Raw genomic sequence first — 16,846 nt, forward strand, 5'->3', positions numbered from 1 at the left:
AAACAGGTTGGTGGGGTGGGGAGGAAATGGGAATTTTGCATGAACCTTCCCCCAGGAGTGGGGAGGGAATGAGGATTTTGCAGTATCCTTCCCCTGCCACGCCCACAAAGCCTCGCCCACAGAACTGGTAGTAAAAAATTTGAATCCCACCGAGTGAGTTAACTATTATCAGTTTGACGGGTGTTTGCAATTTGCATAAAAATATTACTGGATTGCTAAATATCCTGCAATGGCTGTGGGGAGAATACTTTTAGAAAACAGACTGTGGCATTTTCCTTGCCTGGGGTTTTCATTTTGCTTTTATGTGGCTAATTAACCATCAAATATTCTACAGGGGGACCAAAACCATATGGTGATGTGGGTGAATAGTATAGTATGGCTATTCTGTTGTAATTATGTGGTAATGCAAAGTAATCTCACGTTCTTCTTTTTCATCTGGGAAGCTAAATAATTCAAAGAGAAAGCCTTTCAAGCTAAAAAATTGGTCATCATCTAGTGATAGAAAAAGGCTAGTGAACATAAGGTGGTAATGCATTTTAAAATGACTGTTATCAGAAACTAAGATAACTGTGTGCATAGCTACAGTAGCAACTTACTCGTGTATTCTGTCCTTTATTCCTTCTCTTCGGTTTCTGATTCCCCTACAACCATGACTCCATCTTTCTGTTCTCCCAGAATATAATGAAGTCATTTTTAAAAAATTCTCCTAAATGCCAAGGATCCAAGATCCTGTCTTCTGTAGATTCCCCACTTAATATCAGTAATTTGTAATCCTACCTACAAGTAGGGCTCACTTAACAATGGAACAGTCATAAAATGCTTTATTTTGAAGAACATATACAGGGTTATTACATTGTGGTTATTTCAATACGGGACCAGTTCTATAGATACATTTATTAAATTATATGAAGTGGGTTTTTTTCCTTGATTTGGTAAAAATATTTTAAATTTTTAGCACAAATATATGTGTGTGTGTGTGTGTGTGTGTGTGTGTGTGTGTGTGTGTATGTATGTATGTATGTATATATGTTGTATTTGTGCTAATAAATAAATAAAGGGAGACTAGTATAGATTTATTTCAAGCTATTTAGCTCTCATCAGCTAGCCATACCCTTACTGGGAATCGAACCTGGGCTGTATTACATATTAGGCAGATGTGTTAACCACTAAGCCACAAGGTTCTCCTCCTTTATCATTATATATATATATTATTTACAATATAATTAAAGACCTCATTCTCATATACATTGTCATAAAAATATCCCAATAAAGAGGAACACAGACAAACCACAAGCAATAAATCTTACTTTAAGATCAGAGGTTTATTGTTTCTAATAATTTGGAACAAAAGAAAGAAGCAAAAGATATAACAACAACAGAAAACTCACATTGTCAAACCATTGCAATGGGGTCCAATGACCGATAGCAGGTCCTAAAGGACACCATTCTCATTTCAAGTTACATTTCTTATACCTTCTTTTTTTACTGACATACGCATTCCATAGTTTCACCTCCCTGTTCTTTTACTTTCTTAGTGTCTGTCACTCTCTGCAAACATCTGTGTACATTTGAAGTTCCCAGACACTTGTTACTTTCAGTTCCGCATTTCCCACCGTCTCATTCTTCCTGCTCTAAATTTTTCCATACAAGTACATTCTTTGCAAAAAATGCAGCCCATAGGTCAGCACGTTAGAAATATGCATGGTACATTTTGCAAATACTGTATGTTAGTTTAAAACTTTGGTTCAGTGAGGTTTGCAAGCTCACTCCTAGGCCTATTACCTGCAACTTTCCAATGGATATATTCCTCTTCTCTCCACATGTGCAAAATCCTGAAATCTTAAACATGTATTTTCTTGCAGCACAACACACATTTCTTCATTCAATGTTAGGCAGATGTATACATAGATGAATAGAGAAACTTATATTTCCATGTGTTGTTTTTGTGTGTGTGTGTGTGTGTGTGTGTGTGTAATCTTTATTCTGCACACTTTTTCCTCAGGTCTATTCAATGTAATATTCAAATTAAAGCATTTAGTGCCAAATAAAATAGGCAGTTATGCCAAATCCCTTGAGAATTGATTTTATGCACTTAAGACGTAATGCAGCTACAGTTGCTTAAAGTTTTATTTGAATCTTAATGTTCACCACATATTTGTCTACATTTGTTCATAGTTTCCTTTCTAAATATTTAAACCTGTGCCTGACCACATCATTATTTTAATCCAGTGCTTCACTTCCTATCTAAGTGAATTTGACTGTTGCAATATATACAGTTATTTGATAGTTCTGCATCATTGGCAGCCTAAAAATACTGGCATTTGCGAACATGGATGCAGCTTTACTCTCGACTGGTTCAAGTTTTCTTTTCATTCATTTATCGAACCTTACTTTTAAGGAAGATGGAAGCAGATATCGATCTGATTTCAATGACAAAAACACTGCTGTCTTTACTTCAGATTGATCTCTTCTTAGTGTTCTATTAATTCCAGCCATCTCAATGTTAGTATTTTGTTTGTTCCTATAGAGATAGTTTTCGACTGACAACCATAATTGAGCCCAACATTTCTATTGCTAAGCAAGATAATGGTTAAGTGACTTTTGCCCCATTTCACAACCTTTCTTGCTTAAGTAACATGTTAAGCGAATCAGGCTTCCACGTTGACTTTGCTTGTCCGAAGGGCATAAAAGGTGATCATATGACCCCAGATCACTTGCAACCATCATAAGTACATGCCAGTTGCCAAGCCTCCAAATTTTGATCATTTGACTACAGGGATGTTATAATGGTCATAAGTCATTCACTTTTTTTCAAAGCGGTTGTAATAGTCACTAAACAAATGATTTTAAGTTGAGGACTACCTACTGTATACCGCTAGTCTTTCTTGTTCTGCAAAGTTTTTGTTCTATATCTGAATAACTTATTAAGTTTGTACCACATTAAAATTCCTCAGAGGTAGAGTTCCTATTGGGCTAGTCTTCTAGTTTAATAACAACTTCTGGTTTTTTTGTCCATAGTATTGGCAGGACAAGATGAGTTCAGTTTGAAGCAAGCTACTAAACTGCTTTATCTTACTCTCAAGCAACAATTAGGGCAAGCAATGAATGTCATGCTGTAAATGAAGATACAAGATTTCTGATTAAAAAGAAGCCTTTATCATAATATAAATCTGTTGCTTTCTTATATTTAACCTTTAACACACATACAAAAGTCATGCACTCCAACCATAATGAGGCATATTTTGTTTTCAGCACAGTTTAAGCATTTTTCATAATGTGACTATTCCGTGACCCGTCAAAACCGCAGAGGACAAAATCGCGCTCGACGAAAGCGTGCATTTGACGTCATCACAGCGCGACGAAAAAAATTTAAAATTGAAATAAAATTAAAATTAAAGCAAGCCGATTCACATAAAGGTAAGGGTTAGGGTTAGGGTTAGGTTAAGGGTTAGGGTTAGGTTTAGAGCGTTAGGGTTATGTTTAGCGTTAGGTTAAGGGTTAGCGTTAGGTTTAGCGTTAGGTTAAGGGTTACGTTTAGAGTTAGGTTTAGGGTTAGGTTTAGGGTTAGGTTTGGGGAGGTTAGGGTAAGGTTTTCGCTTTATTTTTACATTTTTCGATCACAGCGCGATGTTTTCGTCGCGCTGTGATGACGTCAAATGCGCGCTTTCGTCGAGCGCGATTTTGTCCTCCGCGGTTTTGTGGTGGAACCGACTATTCAAGTATCAATTATGGCCAGCTGCTTGAAATTGGGTTTTTTAAAGCTATAATTTAGTATGTCTCTCTCCTTATGTGCACATTGTACATTCATTGCATATAATAATAATTTAGATTTTTAGAACATAACTGAGGAAATCAGTAATTATTGCAATTAATGTTAATCTGGCCCAAAGTACTGCTTTGAAGGACAGCCTCAGTCCTATGCCAGTACAGTCAATAACATTTATAAATTAAGTGTTAGCCTGCAGTGTACCATAAACTAAATCACATAAATTAGGGATGCAAGGCTTAAATAATATATTGTATAAGTACTAAAACTAAAAATATTCCTTTAAAAAACTGTCAAATTTACTATAAAAATAAGAAACTAATACAAAATATATACTCCATTTCAGTTTTTTTCCCCTGAATATCAGTTTGGTCTCATTCAGACATGATTTAAATTAAAAAATGATTAAATTTTAGACAAAGCAATTTAATTTTAATTTAACATTATCTAATTCAGAGCAAAGGTTAGAGTCTGGATCCTCCCCTATTTCACTGGAGAAAATAGTTTAGGTTGCAATCTTACACACTTATTAAAAGTCAGAGCCCTTCAGACTTATTACTAGGCAAACATATGCAGTATATAAGATTTTGCAGCAAGTCCCTAAGCATTTAATAGATATAGAACAGTGTTTCTCAATCTTGGCAATTTTATACCCTGTGAATTTGCTGTATGGGGAATTCTGGGATTTGAAGCCCACACGTCTTAAAATTGCCAAGGGTGAGAAACACCAGTATAGAAGCTGCCAATGAAAATAAAAATGGTGAAAAGTTTTCCATTCCGAGCAATTTACCCTTAACTCAATTTGACTTGCAAATTCTTACACAGAGTTTAGACCCATAAATCAATTTTCACAGGGTCCAGACACTCCTTATCCAGGAAAATACAATCAATGGTACTCTCAGCAGTGCAATAAGCGTCAGTCATCCAGTTATTAAATCAGACCACAACATAGAAAATGGACAGCACTAGCAGTACTAACAATTCCAAAGAGAGAGAAAGGGATAAAGAGCCATCTGCTTTACAAAAATCACATTCATCATCTTCACAGAAAGTACAAGATGACAAATTCTGCAACACCCTGGAGTTGTAGCTTTTCACGGTTCTCCTCCCTATTGTGAACAATTGAAAAGCAAAGAAAAGGTGTTAAGGCCCAACATTTCAAACAAAATTATTATTTGATAGAATTGATATGCTGCTGTGAAACAACAACGGAAGCAAAACTATCCCATAACTTCACCACTGTCTCTGTCAGATTATTGGGGGTAGCATGCTGACATTGTAAACTGCCTGGAGTGGGCTTCAAAGCACTATAAGGGCAACATATAAGTCTATAAGTGCTATTGCTGTTTCTGTTTTGTATGATGCCCTGATTTCAATGAATGAATGAAAGTCCTTTTATATATCCTTGAATCAGAACGATTGCTAAATTTGTTGAAACGAGGAATGCTTTGAGTAACAAAATCATTCTTGATTGAAGAATTATATCCTAAAATTATCAGCCTTTCAGAGAACGTAAATTTAACAGACTTTATGTTCCACCAAACACTGCCCTCTCCTCACCACCTCCCACTTCTTCAAGGTTTAAGAGAATTAACATTATTTGAGTTCCTGTGGTTTCCAGTCATGCTTATTTCTCATGTGCGTCTTCACTGCAAATAATTGAATCTGGCCCCTTCTTAACATACAACATACAGTTCATCCTTCCCTTTTCCCACCTAAACTCCATACTTGAGCACTGATTGCATAAAAAGTGATTGACACATACTGGGCTCATAATAATCCATCACAGTCACTGAAGCATCCTTGGTATTTGCCATTTTGAAGCCTCTCACAGCTGGAATGTCCACACAAATCTGTGTTTCGTTTAACTACAAAAAAAAGATAATTTCAGAATGGTTTATATGCTTCCATATAATGAATGCTTATGAAAAACTAGATTTTTTTAATATTGTAAAAAAAGAAACTTCTTTAACTGCATTACCCAGAACAGTAGATATAGCTATATATTTACTATCTACAAATAACCCTCCTTTCTGATAATCTTATATAGTTTGCCAATAAGAGACTTATTGCACAAGTGTAAAATCACAAACAGTTGATTCAGACACATAAATGCAACAGTCCATATCTGTTACACAGAAACATCCTTACCAAAATGTATTCGTATTTCCCGACTTGTTTTGAAAGTAAATACAGATAGATCAACTGCCTTGGACAGCAACTATTTTGTCTGTGTCTGTGTGTGTCTCTCTCTCTCTCTGTCTCTCTCTCTCTCTCTGTCTCTCTCTCTCTCTGTCTCTCTCTCTGTCTCCCTTTGTCTCTCTCTGAATCTCTGTCTCTCTGTCTCTCTCTGTCTCTGTCTCTCTCTCTGTTACATGTTCACCAATACTGTGAATATTGTACTGTATATATTGTCCCGTGCCTGACCCCTTTTATTCTCCATAGCCCCGGGACTGGAATAATTGCTTAAACAAGCTATCATTTCCTGAATTGCTCTTCCTGCAGCACAGCAATCCTCCCCAAATGTGCTAACTACAGATTAATAAACTCAGCTCTGTGACCTTCATTAACCAACTTGCAGCTGCTGCCTGTAACTGATAAGACTTTGAGCAGTTTCACACTTTTGGCTTTTGTTTGCCTTCTAAAATCTGGAGCGCCCAACCCAGAACCGCTAAGCAAACAACCAACACTAGCACATTCCTTTCAATGGAATTTCTCTATTGTGTACCCACTTATTGTCTTGTAATCCCTTCCGCTCAAGACAAACATCAACTTTCCTCTTGATAATTATCACAGCACTGGGATGAGCACTCCAAAGGGTGGGGATTAGGAAAAAAGGGCTATAAGATTTGCCCTTTTACCAGACTTGTTTGAGAGTCAAGTTCTGGAAACCTTCCCCACCTATTGGGCTCATCTTTTTGTTTAGGTTTCATATTCTTATGATACTGTAAAGAAAAGAAAACATGAAGTAAAATCATAAGCACTGTCCTAGTCACATGATTTTCCACTTAGTGACTGAGTTCCGAGTCCCAATGTGGTTGCTGAATGAGGACTAAATCAGTTTTATTATACTTATTGGCTGCAGCTGTGACCAACAACTCTGTTGCTAAGCAGCAATGTCTTTAAGAAGAACATCGTGTGAGCATGACTTGCAAATTTCTGCAGGATTCCCCATTGGCTTTGCTTGTTGGAAATAGGCTATGAAGGTTGCAAATGGAAATCAGGTGACCATGAGTCGGCGTAAACGAGCACTGGTTGCCGAGGTGGCGCAGTGGTTAAATGCAGCACTGCAGGCTACTGCTAGATCAGCAGTTCAGCGGTTCAAATCTCACCGGCTCAGGGTTGACTCAGCCTTCCATCCTTCCGAGGTGGGTAAAATGAGGACCCGGATTGTTGGGGGCAATATGCTGACTCTCTGTAAACCGCTTAGAGAGGGCTGAAAGCCCTATGAAGCGGTATATAAGTCTACTGCTATTGCTATATTGCTATTGCTATTGCCAAGCACCCAAATCATGGTTAAGTGACTGACAGTTTTTATCTATATGATTTTTTTTACTATTTGTTTCCAGAAATGCAAAACATGCAACTTTGTAGACGGGTTGTCCTGCTTTTTAGCACCGTCGCAGCTTCAAATGGTCACTGAACAAGTGGTCAGTATGCGAAGACTACCAGTACCATGTGAATCCACTTTATACATCTATTTTATATTTTATTCTTTATCCTGAGTAAACACACAGATGCTTGTACTACCGTGTTTCCCCCGAAAATACAACCTGTCCTGAAACTAAAGCCTTGCCATATTTTTCGCTTGGGCAAAAATATAAGCCCACCCCTGAAAATAAGCCCCCTGGACAATCCCTCCCTCCGGCAAGGCAGAGCACTGCTCGCCGACCTAGCGGTATCCCGAAGGCACCAAGCCACAGGAACGAGGTGGGGGGCAAAGGCACTCGCATTGCTTGGTGCTTTCGGGGTACCACTAGGTCGGTCAGCGGCACTGTGCCCAGATGAAGAGGGGGGGTTGCCAGGCAGCTGCTCTCTTGCGAGCGGGCTCCCCAAGAGCTGGGCACAGCCTCAGGGTAGAATGGCTGTGTTGCGCTGTTGCAGCAGCAACACAGCAGCCATGAGGGGGCCACGCTCGCGAGCAGCCGCCCAGCAACCCCTCTTTCCAGCTGGGCACAGTGCCGCTGATCGATCTAGTGGTACCCGGAAGGCACCAAGCAACGCAAGCGCCTCTTCGGAATGCCCCTAGGTGAGTGAATAGAGCGCTGCATGGCTGGAGACGGGGGGTTGCACTCGCGTCACTCGCAGGCTCACAATGCCCTTGGCTAACTCTGCAGAGCCAGGGCATCTCCGCAGCTGGTGCCGCCTGCTACTTGGGTTTTTTTTTGGCTTTCAAAGCACAGAGGAAGCACGCCGCTCTAGGACTACGCTCTATGGTTGTGGGCTGCAGACCGTACAACCATAGAGCATACTCCCAAAGCAGCATCCGTCCTCCGTTGCAGCTTACAAAGCACAGAGGTTGGATACCGCTCTGGGAGTACACTCTTTGTTTGTACGCTACCATAAAGCCTACTTCCAGAGCGGCATCCATCCTCCGTGCTTTGAAAGCCGCAAGGCTTAGTCAATCTTATGCAAACATACATCATAAAATATGGCCTCTCCTGAATGAACTGGGGGATTCAAATTAAATTACTTCTAAATTTTGTCTATAGGGTTGCCCAAACATAGTGTTTATTTTAAATGATAAATTTAAAAAAAAATCAAAGTTTTAGCTTTGAATCAAGGCTTCAACATCATTCTGACTAGTATGTCTTTATTTTGACTTACAGAGTCCAGATATAAATGGATTTTGCCATCCTCTTTTTCCATCTTTTTAACTGGGTCAACTAATGACACAAAACTGGGCGACAGAGAGAAGCCACTCAGCAATCCAATCTCCATGAGAGCCATGCCAGTCCTTGAAGATGAGCCAGTACCCCGATATCTATATATATATATAAAAAGAACAATTTACATAGAAAAACTGTGCATGCATATATGCACATACAAGGATGCAATATTATTAATTCTTAGTTTAAAGTACAGACCTCGAAAAGCCCCTCCATTTGTACTGGAGGAAAATAAAAGTAAAGAAGAGCACAAATGATTACATGTAACCACAATTTTGTTTATAGTGTTTCTGTATATAATATTGTAATCCGTCCAGAGTTATCTTGTTAGTAATATGGGCAATACAATAAATTTTAAAAATAAATCTCTCTCCCCCATCCATTTCAAAGGAGCCAGATATCTAAATCAGAGGTGTGTTGCTCCCTTTTCGACCCGAATGAGCAAACTAGTAGTAGCAGCGACGGGAAGCTCCACCCACCCACTGGACGCTTCTGCGCATGTGCAGAAGTATCGTGCGTGGGCGGGAGCACACACGAACAGGTATTTTAAAAAAAATTGGCAACCCACCACTGATCTAAATCAAGAGCAAACTTTGATTTCCAAGTATAACATTATGACAGGAAGTACTGATAGGACAAGCAAAGTGAAAGCATCAAACAGCAATGAGAAAAGTTCTTTAATGACACACCCATTTAGCAACAAAAAAAATTTGCTATGATTTTTCAATAGAGCACCTCTCAAGTTTGTGCTCTAAGTGCTGGGGAACTGAGTAAAACAATATTTCTTGACTTAGAAACACATTGAGACCAGTTTTTCAGTGACTAAGCAATTTGTTGTTGTTTTTTAAATAACTGATTTTACCAAATTTTTGCCAGTTTTAAAGTGAATCACGGCCATTGGTATGAGAATCATCTGGTCTTTGAATGATTCCGGCTTCCCCCATTGCTTATCAGAAGCCAGCCTGGGAACATCGCAAATGGCAATCACGTGATCTTGGGATGCTGCAACCGTCATAAATACAGTGCTGTTGTAACTTCAAACAGTTGCTAAATGAATGGTTAAAACGAGGACTTACCCACACGGGGGAAATTTACAAAACAACTCACTTGTCTAAGCAAGGCTCTTGAGCCTGGAAGAATGATTCACTAATCACAGATCATATTTGGGAATTCAGTATACTCTAAGACAGAATAATCACGTAACATCAAAGCAAAGGTGCCAACCTCAACATGCCTTTGAGAAGGTCCAATGATAAGTTAACAGCATCTTTCTTCTCCCCCCCCTCGCCTCCCACGACAATGAGCAATATACTTCTTTCGATAATATATAGCTAAGGGGATTAATGGTTCCTGATACCTTTATCTTCCCCTAATTTTAGTCATCTTTAAGACAACCCAAATGAGCAGCCAACATTATGTCATGTGACAGTGACTTCCAAAGTTTAACAATACATGACAGGAAGTACTGTTGTTTGAAGTTGGTTCCTGAGACTAAAAAGATAAAGCCACTTGTGGGTGAATCACCAGCCCCATTGAAAGCAAATAACCAAACATAATTTTAATTAAGCCCTTTTATAATTGTAGAAGAAAAACAGTTATCCTTGGGGAATTCTTAATTAGTTATAATCATTTTATATCAAACCAATATGAAAAAGAAAAGCCAACAATTTAACTGGTCTACACTGTGTTCAGCGGAGTGCCAAGGCTTTACTGGGGAAGAAATATATTTATTCATTCTTTATGCTGCCAGTTTATACGTCTGCCTATCTTAATCACATAAATTCATGCATACATACATTCTTTCACTCATGTAGAAAACCTGGCAAAATATGATGGAGTGGTATGCCCAAACTTTGATTTCTCTGAAACCTTATAAAGATACATTTGTTAAAGAGATTCATCAAAAAAGTCATTTTTTAAATTTGTAAATAAAAGAGAACAAATAGCTTAATAAATTTACCGACCTGGTACACACGTTTAAAGTTAAGCTATTTATGTCTTCTTTGTCATCCTTTACATAAACGTCTAAGTCAAAGGCTTCTTGATTTTCTGCAGATCTACGCCTTTTGTTGGTATGTGAATGTTTCACATTGTATACAACATTGAGCTATAGAGAAGCAAAAATTAAAAAAAAATGTTATTCAGTGATAGCAGCGATTTATAGAAAATAATAATAGCTATTTCATAGTTCATCAGATTAAATTCATATATGCAGTACTGTAATTATACAATCCAAAAATAAATGTGGGACATTTTGAATCCTTTTCTGAAATAAAACTTTCAGATTCAAATTCTTAAAAGAAATCTATCAAAGGCTCCTCAAAATAACAAATCAAACATGCTTTCTTCTTATTGGACCTGCTGTGAACTTGATCAAATCAACTTGGAAATAAATCAAAATGTTGTCATCACCCAAAATGCTATTGTTTCAGTGTTTGCCAAGAAAAGCAAAATGGTAAGAATTTACTGGCAATTCAGGAACACCTGGATCAACATATAGGATAGCCTCTTCAACAACTGTTTTATTGGAAGGAATTTTATGTTCAATTTTTCATTCCTGCTTGGCCCCAAACAAAGATAAATTCACGAAGAAAGAAAAGCATACAAAGGAATGATCAAGCATGCTTTCTGTTGGTTGCAACATCAACTCAGTTTTCTTACCCAGCCTGGCCTGCTGCAAACAGGGCAAAGCAAGATTTGCTGTCCTAGGCAGAAAGAATTTTACCATTTTAAAAGGTAGTTTGATGTGACAAATTAGACGAGAGTGGTGGTAGATATATGTTGTGGCCCAGCAGGAGCCGTTGGAGCTGCCACCAGACTCCGACACCGAAGGGCCCGATGAGTCAGCTCTGTAGGATGTGGAGGACCCTGGACAGGATTCTGACTCCGAGCAGGGCGCAGAGGGGCTGGTTGGCCACCAGGAGACACCTGAGCCTTGGACCAGTGGGGAGGAGACAAGGGAGAGTGAGCCGGATGCCAGTAGTGAGTTGTTCCTGGATGCACGCCATCAAAGAGCTACTAGGCGTCAGGAACAGTTGCGCAGTTACAGGAGGTAATTTCACTCAGCTGGTGGTCATTAGGCTCCTCTCCAGACTATAAAAAGACTCCTTGTGCACCCGCCCCTCTTTGCAGAAGTCAGCACAGGATTGAATGTCGGAGGACCTTACTGTGAGCTTGGCAGGCTGGATTGCTGCCAAGTTTTATCTGCGTTTATTGCTGCCCAAGCTTGTCTGTGCCAGTTTGCTGCCAAGGACCTGTCTGTCTGTTAATTAAATGCCATAACTTATCTCTGGCTCGGAGTGTGTGTTGGTGTGGGACGACGGGGGTCAGAATAGATTTATATGCAACATATTACCATATATTCATTAGCTGGTACACTTATAATGACTGACATTCTGGCTTATACTCATAGCTGTCAATATGTAATTTCTGGAAACTGCAAAACATCATTCAAGGCATCTGGCACCTCTGGCACAATTCATATACATTTAGCTATTCCTGTGTCAAACCACATATTTTTCCTCAAAGATTCACTTCTGTTATGGAATTATTGATTTCTCTAGGCTATGCAACCACTGCTTCCATGATGGATTGTGAATAAGATTGTGTGAGTCTGGAATAAAATGTACAAGTGGCTAGAAATCAAAAGGCAAAATAAAAAATAGAGAATACAAATATATGGAGGTACAAATAATGAATATTATTATAAGTGTTAATATTATGTTTCTTACATTATAGGACAAGGTTATAGTGATAGGAAGGCAATGCAGAAGGGAGAATTATAAAAGTTAAGAAGGAAAGCCGATACAGAAAGCTGTAAAATTACTGTACGTTGTTATGTATGTTGTGTGTTTTGTTTTGTTTTATTTTCTTTGTTGTCTTCTTTACTGTTTTTAAAGATTAAAACGTTCAATAAAAATTATATTTTTTTTAAAAAAATGAAAGTAACAGCGTGAAGGGAAGCAAGGCTCTTGGGTTTTAATTTGGGATCATTCAAATAATGATCCTAAATTATTTACAAATGTGGCTATATAATTCATATAATTTCCTTATGCTGTAAAAATGACATTTTGGTATGTAAATGAGAAGATTTCATTTCTGTCAAACTTTGCATAAAGTGTGTATATGTAGAACAACAACAACAACAACAACAACAACAACAACAACAACAAAGATTGTGTGAGTCTTGCACATCTGGGTCAAGGACTCAACTAAACCGGTTATGTCATTTTGTAATACTACATTTTTTCTTTTCTTTTTTTGAAAAATGATTTCTGCTCCAAAACTAGAAAGATAAGCCAACTATATTTTTCTGAATGGCATAGTCATTTAGTTAAACATTTAGTTAAACAATAACAGTATAGTACACATTTTGCATCAGTTTTTGTATTGGTTTTATGTTGTGATTAAGCACTCTTGGGGAGAGGCAAATAGCTGTTATAACAGCTATCTGCAAGGGAAAGGGGGGGATCCAAAACCATGAATAGGAAGATTGTTAGCTTATAAGAATTATCTGGAAATTATTATTTCTGCAAAAGTACTATTTTTTTAAACTTTACTTTATTGTCATTGCACCTCATACAACGAAATTAAATGCCATCTTCAGTGTACATTATACGTAAAAAAATAAAACGAAAACACACATTCTACACAATTGAATACAATTCTATACAATCTGCATTCTATTGTACTTGTTATAAAATTCTGCACCTGCCATATTCACTATTTTCATATTCTGAATATTTTGACAGCGACATGAGAACAGTTTGATTTACTGATTAAAGGGAAACGAAAACGAAAAAATCTTGTCAAGAAAACTGCACAGGCCTGTCTATGCAGTTGCAAGAAGCAATGACATTAATTTATATTTTAAAAGTTCTGCTTAATAAGTGGTAATTATGCAGTCACGTTTGCAGAAAGTTTACTTTTGTGCTATGTACAGTTTGTCTTCTACTGTTCATTTAGTGTGTCACTCAAACATGCAGTTTGACCACAAATGCTAAATTTATGCCTGTGTAGAAATATTTTGCTTATTATAAATGTATACATTTTGATTTCTGTAGTAAAATTCCTTCATGGTCAGGTAAAACATTGCAAACTTGGAAACTTGAGTAAACTTTAAGTAAATCAGAAAGTGAGTATTCTCCTTAGCATGTCAAGTCCAGATTCATTTTCAAAAAAACCAATGCCATTTTAATATTCATCTTTCTCATCTTCCTACAATTCTTGTTTATTGCATATAGAGAATTTTACCTAAGTGAATAGGCTCTTTAGTCTTCATGAAAGATGCTTGCAGTAGAATATTTAACACACAAAAATGTTTAACATACACATTAAACCACAATATATGTTGATTTTGGTTTAGTGTATGTAAACCTAGTTATTCTAGTTCATACACTACGGTTATGGCCAAGCCATATATGTAAATAGCAATAGCAATAGCAGTTAGACTTATATACCGCTTCATAGGGCTTTTAGCCCTCTCTAAGCAGTTTACAGAGTCAGCATATCGCCCCCAACAATCCGGATCCTCATTTTACCCACCCCGGAAGGATGGAAGGTTGAGTCAACCTTGAGCCGGTGAGATTAGAACCGCTGAACTGCAGATAAGAGTCAGCTGAAGTGGCTTGCAGTACTGCACCCTAACCACTGCGCCACCTCAGCTCTTCAATGTAGATGTAGATGTAAATGTAGTCACTGTGGCTTAAAGAAAGGTTAAAATTAACCTTGGCTTACAATAATGTGTTAATTTGGCCTTAGTTTTGCCAGTTCTTGATTGGAAATAATCTCCAATGTTTTTCCAAGCTAAATGGCAGGAAAATGGTATCCTTCACATTTATGAAACTGCAAGACTGTACATTTCTGGAACAACTTTGCTTCAACAATTATTGAAAACAAGGAGCTTCCTTGTGAAAGCATTATTGAAATCCTTTTAGCAGCAACCTTCACAATATTCCAGCTAAAAAAATATCAAAACTTTGGAAAACTGCCTGTCAGTCCAGGAATCTTTGCTCTCTCAAAGTTTATCCTTATGGCTGGATCTTAAACAGATGTCTGGATGAGGGTTTATAGTTAAAGGGTAATTTTCAGGAAGAAATTTTTGGCAGCATTTTCTTTGGCTGCTGAATTAAGCTTTGAGAAAGAAAACAGAACGCTAATGAGCTTGCGTTTTAAAACAAATGAACTTCAGCAGGTGTGAGAATGGGTGGGGAGATTCACACAATTCTGACCTATTGAGAGACTTCAGGTATATCTTCTTTAGACTTGATAAAAGAGATTAAAACCTTAATGTCAAAATAAAAAACTAATGTGAATGCATTCACTTGCTTCAGGAATGAAACCTGCCTCCCTACACACACACACACACACACACACACACACACACACACACACACACACACACACAACACACACAGAGAGAAACACACACACCATGTTAGTGTCTCATTGGGCCACATTTTTTTCACTTTTATTGGCATATATAGAATTGAAAAATCAGGGCTGCTCACTAGATGAAAGCTGAAAAATATCTGGATGCAGTCAGAAAGACTCAAACCAGACACAGGGACATCTCTATTTTTTAAAAGTTGAATAAATTGTTGTTTTTCTTACATCTTGGAGAGCAGTCTGTATGTTTATCAACAGTAGACACGTAAAAAGCATAATTCTGTTTCATCCAAGAGAAGGTTTAAGGTTTATTAAACTTGTATGCCGCCCTATTCCCGGAGGCACTCAGGGCGGCTAACAAACCAAAGGGAAGGGAACAATACAAAAACAAACAAGACAGGAACAAAATTACAGAGAAGAAATTAAAAACTCCTCAACAGCCACAACAATTCGAGTGGGGCTGGGAACTCATCAGCCCCAGGCCTGCCAGAACAGCCAGGTCTTAACGGCTTTGCGGAAAGCCTGAAAGGTGGCGAGGGTCCAAATCTCCACGGGGAGATCGTTCCAAAGGGCCGGAGCAGCCACAGAGAAGGCCCTCCTCCGAGTAGTCGACAGTCGACATTGGCCGGCGGATGGAATTCGGAGGAGGCCAATGGTGAGGAGTGCTAGATGTTACCTAGTTTGGGAAGTGAAATATCTAAGCTCAGAGAATGACAAGGACTCCCCATTTCAACCCTGAACTACAACTATTCTCTTACTGATAAAGATTCAGGCCATTTGAGCATCCATTTGAATTTCTGAACGCAAATTGAATTTTGAATAGATCCAATTAACTGAATGCAATTATTTACGCATCAAACAGATGCAAAATAATGAAAAATTTACAGGAAAAATATATAAGATTCTTTGAAAAATCAGTTTCATGGAAATATGTACCAAGAACTGGCATCGTCTTTGGAAGTGGATGGTCATTAGACTTTGCTATGCAATATAATATATTATCCAGAATAGATTCAAAAAGTGAAATGGAGTTCTAAGATGATATGATTCATTCTTCCCAGATGTTTAAAAAGCTTCTCTCTCCCCGCCTGGTTTTTTGCCCAATCCTGTATAGGCATAAATCAGGAAGTCGAATGCTCTTATAATGAATAGCTAGACATGGCTGAAGGGTTGCTATTGACTTGAATTACAACTGGTAGCATTGTCACTGCTAACTCTGAATGAAGGGACAGGTTCCTCTTTGCACATGATGTAATGATGGTAAAATATATCATGTCTTCAGTTCATCTACTCAGAAATTCCAAATGTGATCATCCTTTATAGGCTGCTAACATGTAATTCATAGCAGATGATAAGTCATGCAATGTTAATTGCTATTACCAGCCATTATTGCATTCTGTATTAGTACATATTTTTTTAAATGGGAATTTCATGTATCATTTGCTTAAAAGTTTTTTATTGTATTTTTTTTTTGGCAAATGAATCTATTAATATACACTTGGCATATTAATATCAATTCTACTGTTAGAGTACTTTACTAGAAAAGGCTTGACTATAAATCAGTTGTAAGTGGTATCATTAATTTATCTATCTACTTTTGTTAAGAGTAATTCAATCCTGATTAACAAACTGCAATCATTCTTAAAGGATGGAACATTAACATAAGAACAGGAATGGCCCAGTTTAACGCTCTCCAGCCTAGAAGTTATGATTTAGGATACTTTAGGAAGAGTTGCCTTCGGCCTTGCAAAGGTTTTTTGTACATAACAACTGTGTCATAAATGAAAAAACGCTGGCCAAGTAG

At 37.8% G+C, this 16,846-nt stretch overlaps 1 protein-coding gene across 1 annotated transcript in view; it reads right to left on the reverse strand.

Moving 5' to 3' along the window:
* Positions 1-3,715: 3,715 nt before the first annotated feature.
* The window catches only part of LOC106554887 (CD109 antigen), a 76,735-nt gene continuing 63,604 nt past the window's right edge, over positions 3,716-16,846 (reverse strand). The window contains exons 30-33 of the mRNA XM_087718866.1: positions 10,620-10,762; positions 8,594-8,750; positions 5,532-5,634; positions 3,716-4,875 (exon numbers count right to left, since the gene is read on the reverse strand). Of these exons, the coding sequence (XP_087574992.1) occupies positions 4,703-4,875; positions 5,532-5,634; positions 8,594-8,750; positions 10,620-10,762 (576 nt within the window). The 3' untranslated portion in view covers positions 3,716-4,702. The remainder of the gene's footprint in view (positions 4,876-5,531; positions 5,635-8,593; positions 8,751-10,619; positions 10,763-16,846) is intronic.

Source organism: Thamnophis sirtalis, unplaced genomic scaffold (genome assembly GCF_051295495.1).
Source record: "Thamnophis sirtalis isolate CommonGarterSnake01/CBP01778 unplaced genomic scaffold, rThaSir2_p1.2 scaffold_6, whole genome shotgun sequence".
In the NCBI taxonomy this organism is placed as follows: domain Eukaryota; kingdom Metazoa; phylum Chordata; class Lepidosauria; order Squamata; family Natricidae; genus Thamnophis; species Thamnophis sirtalis.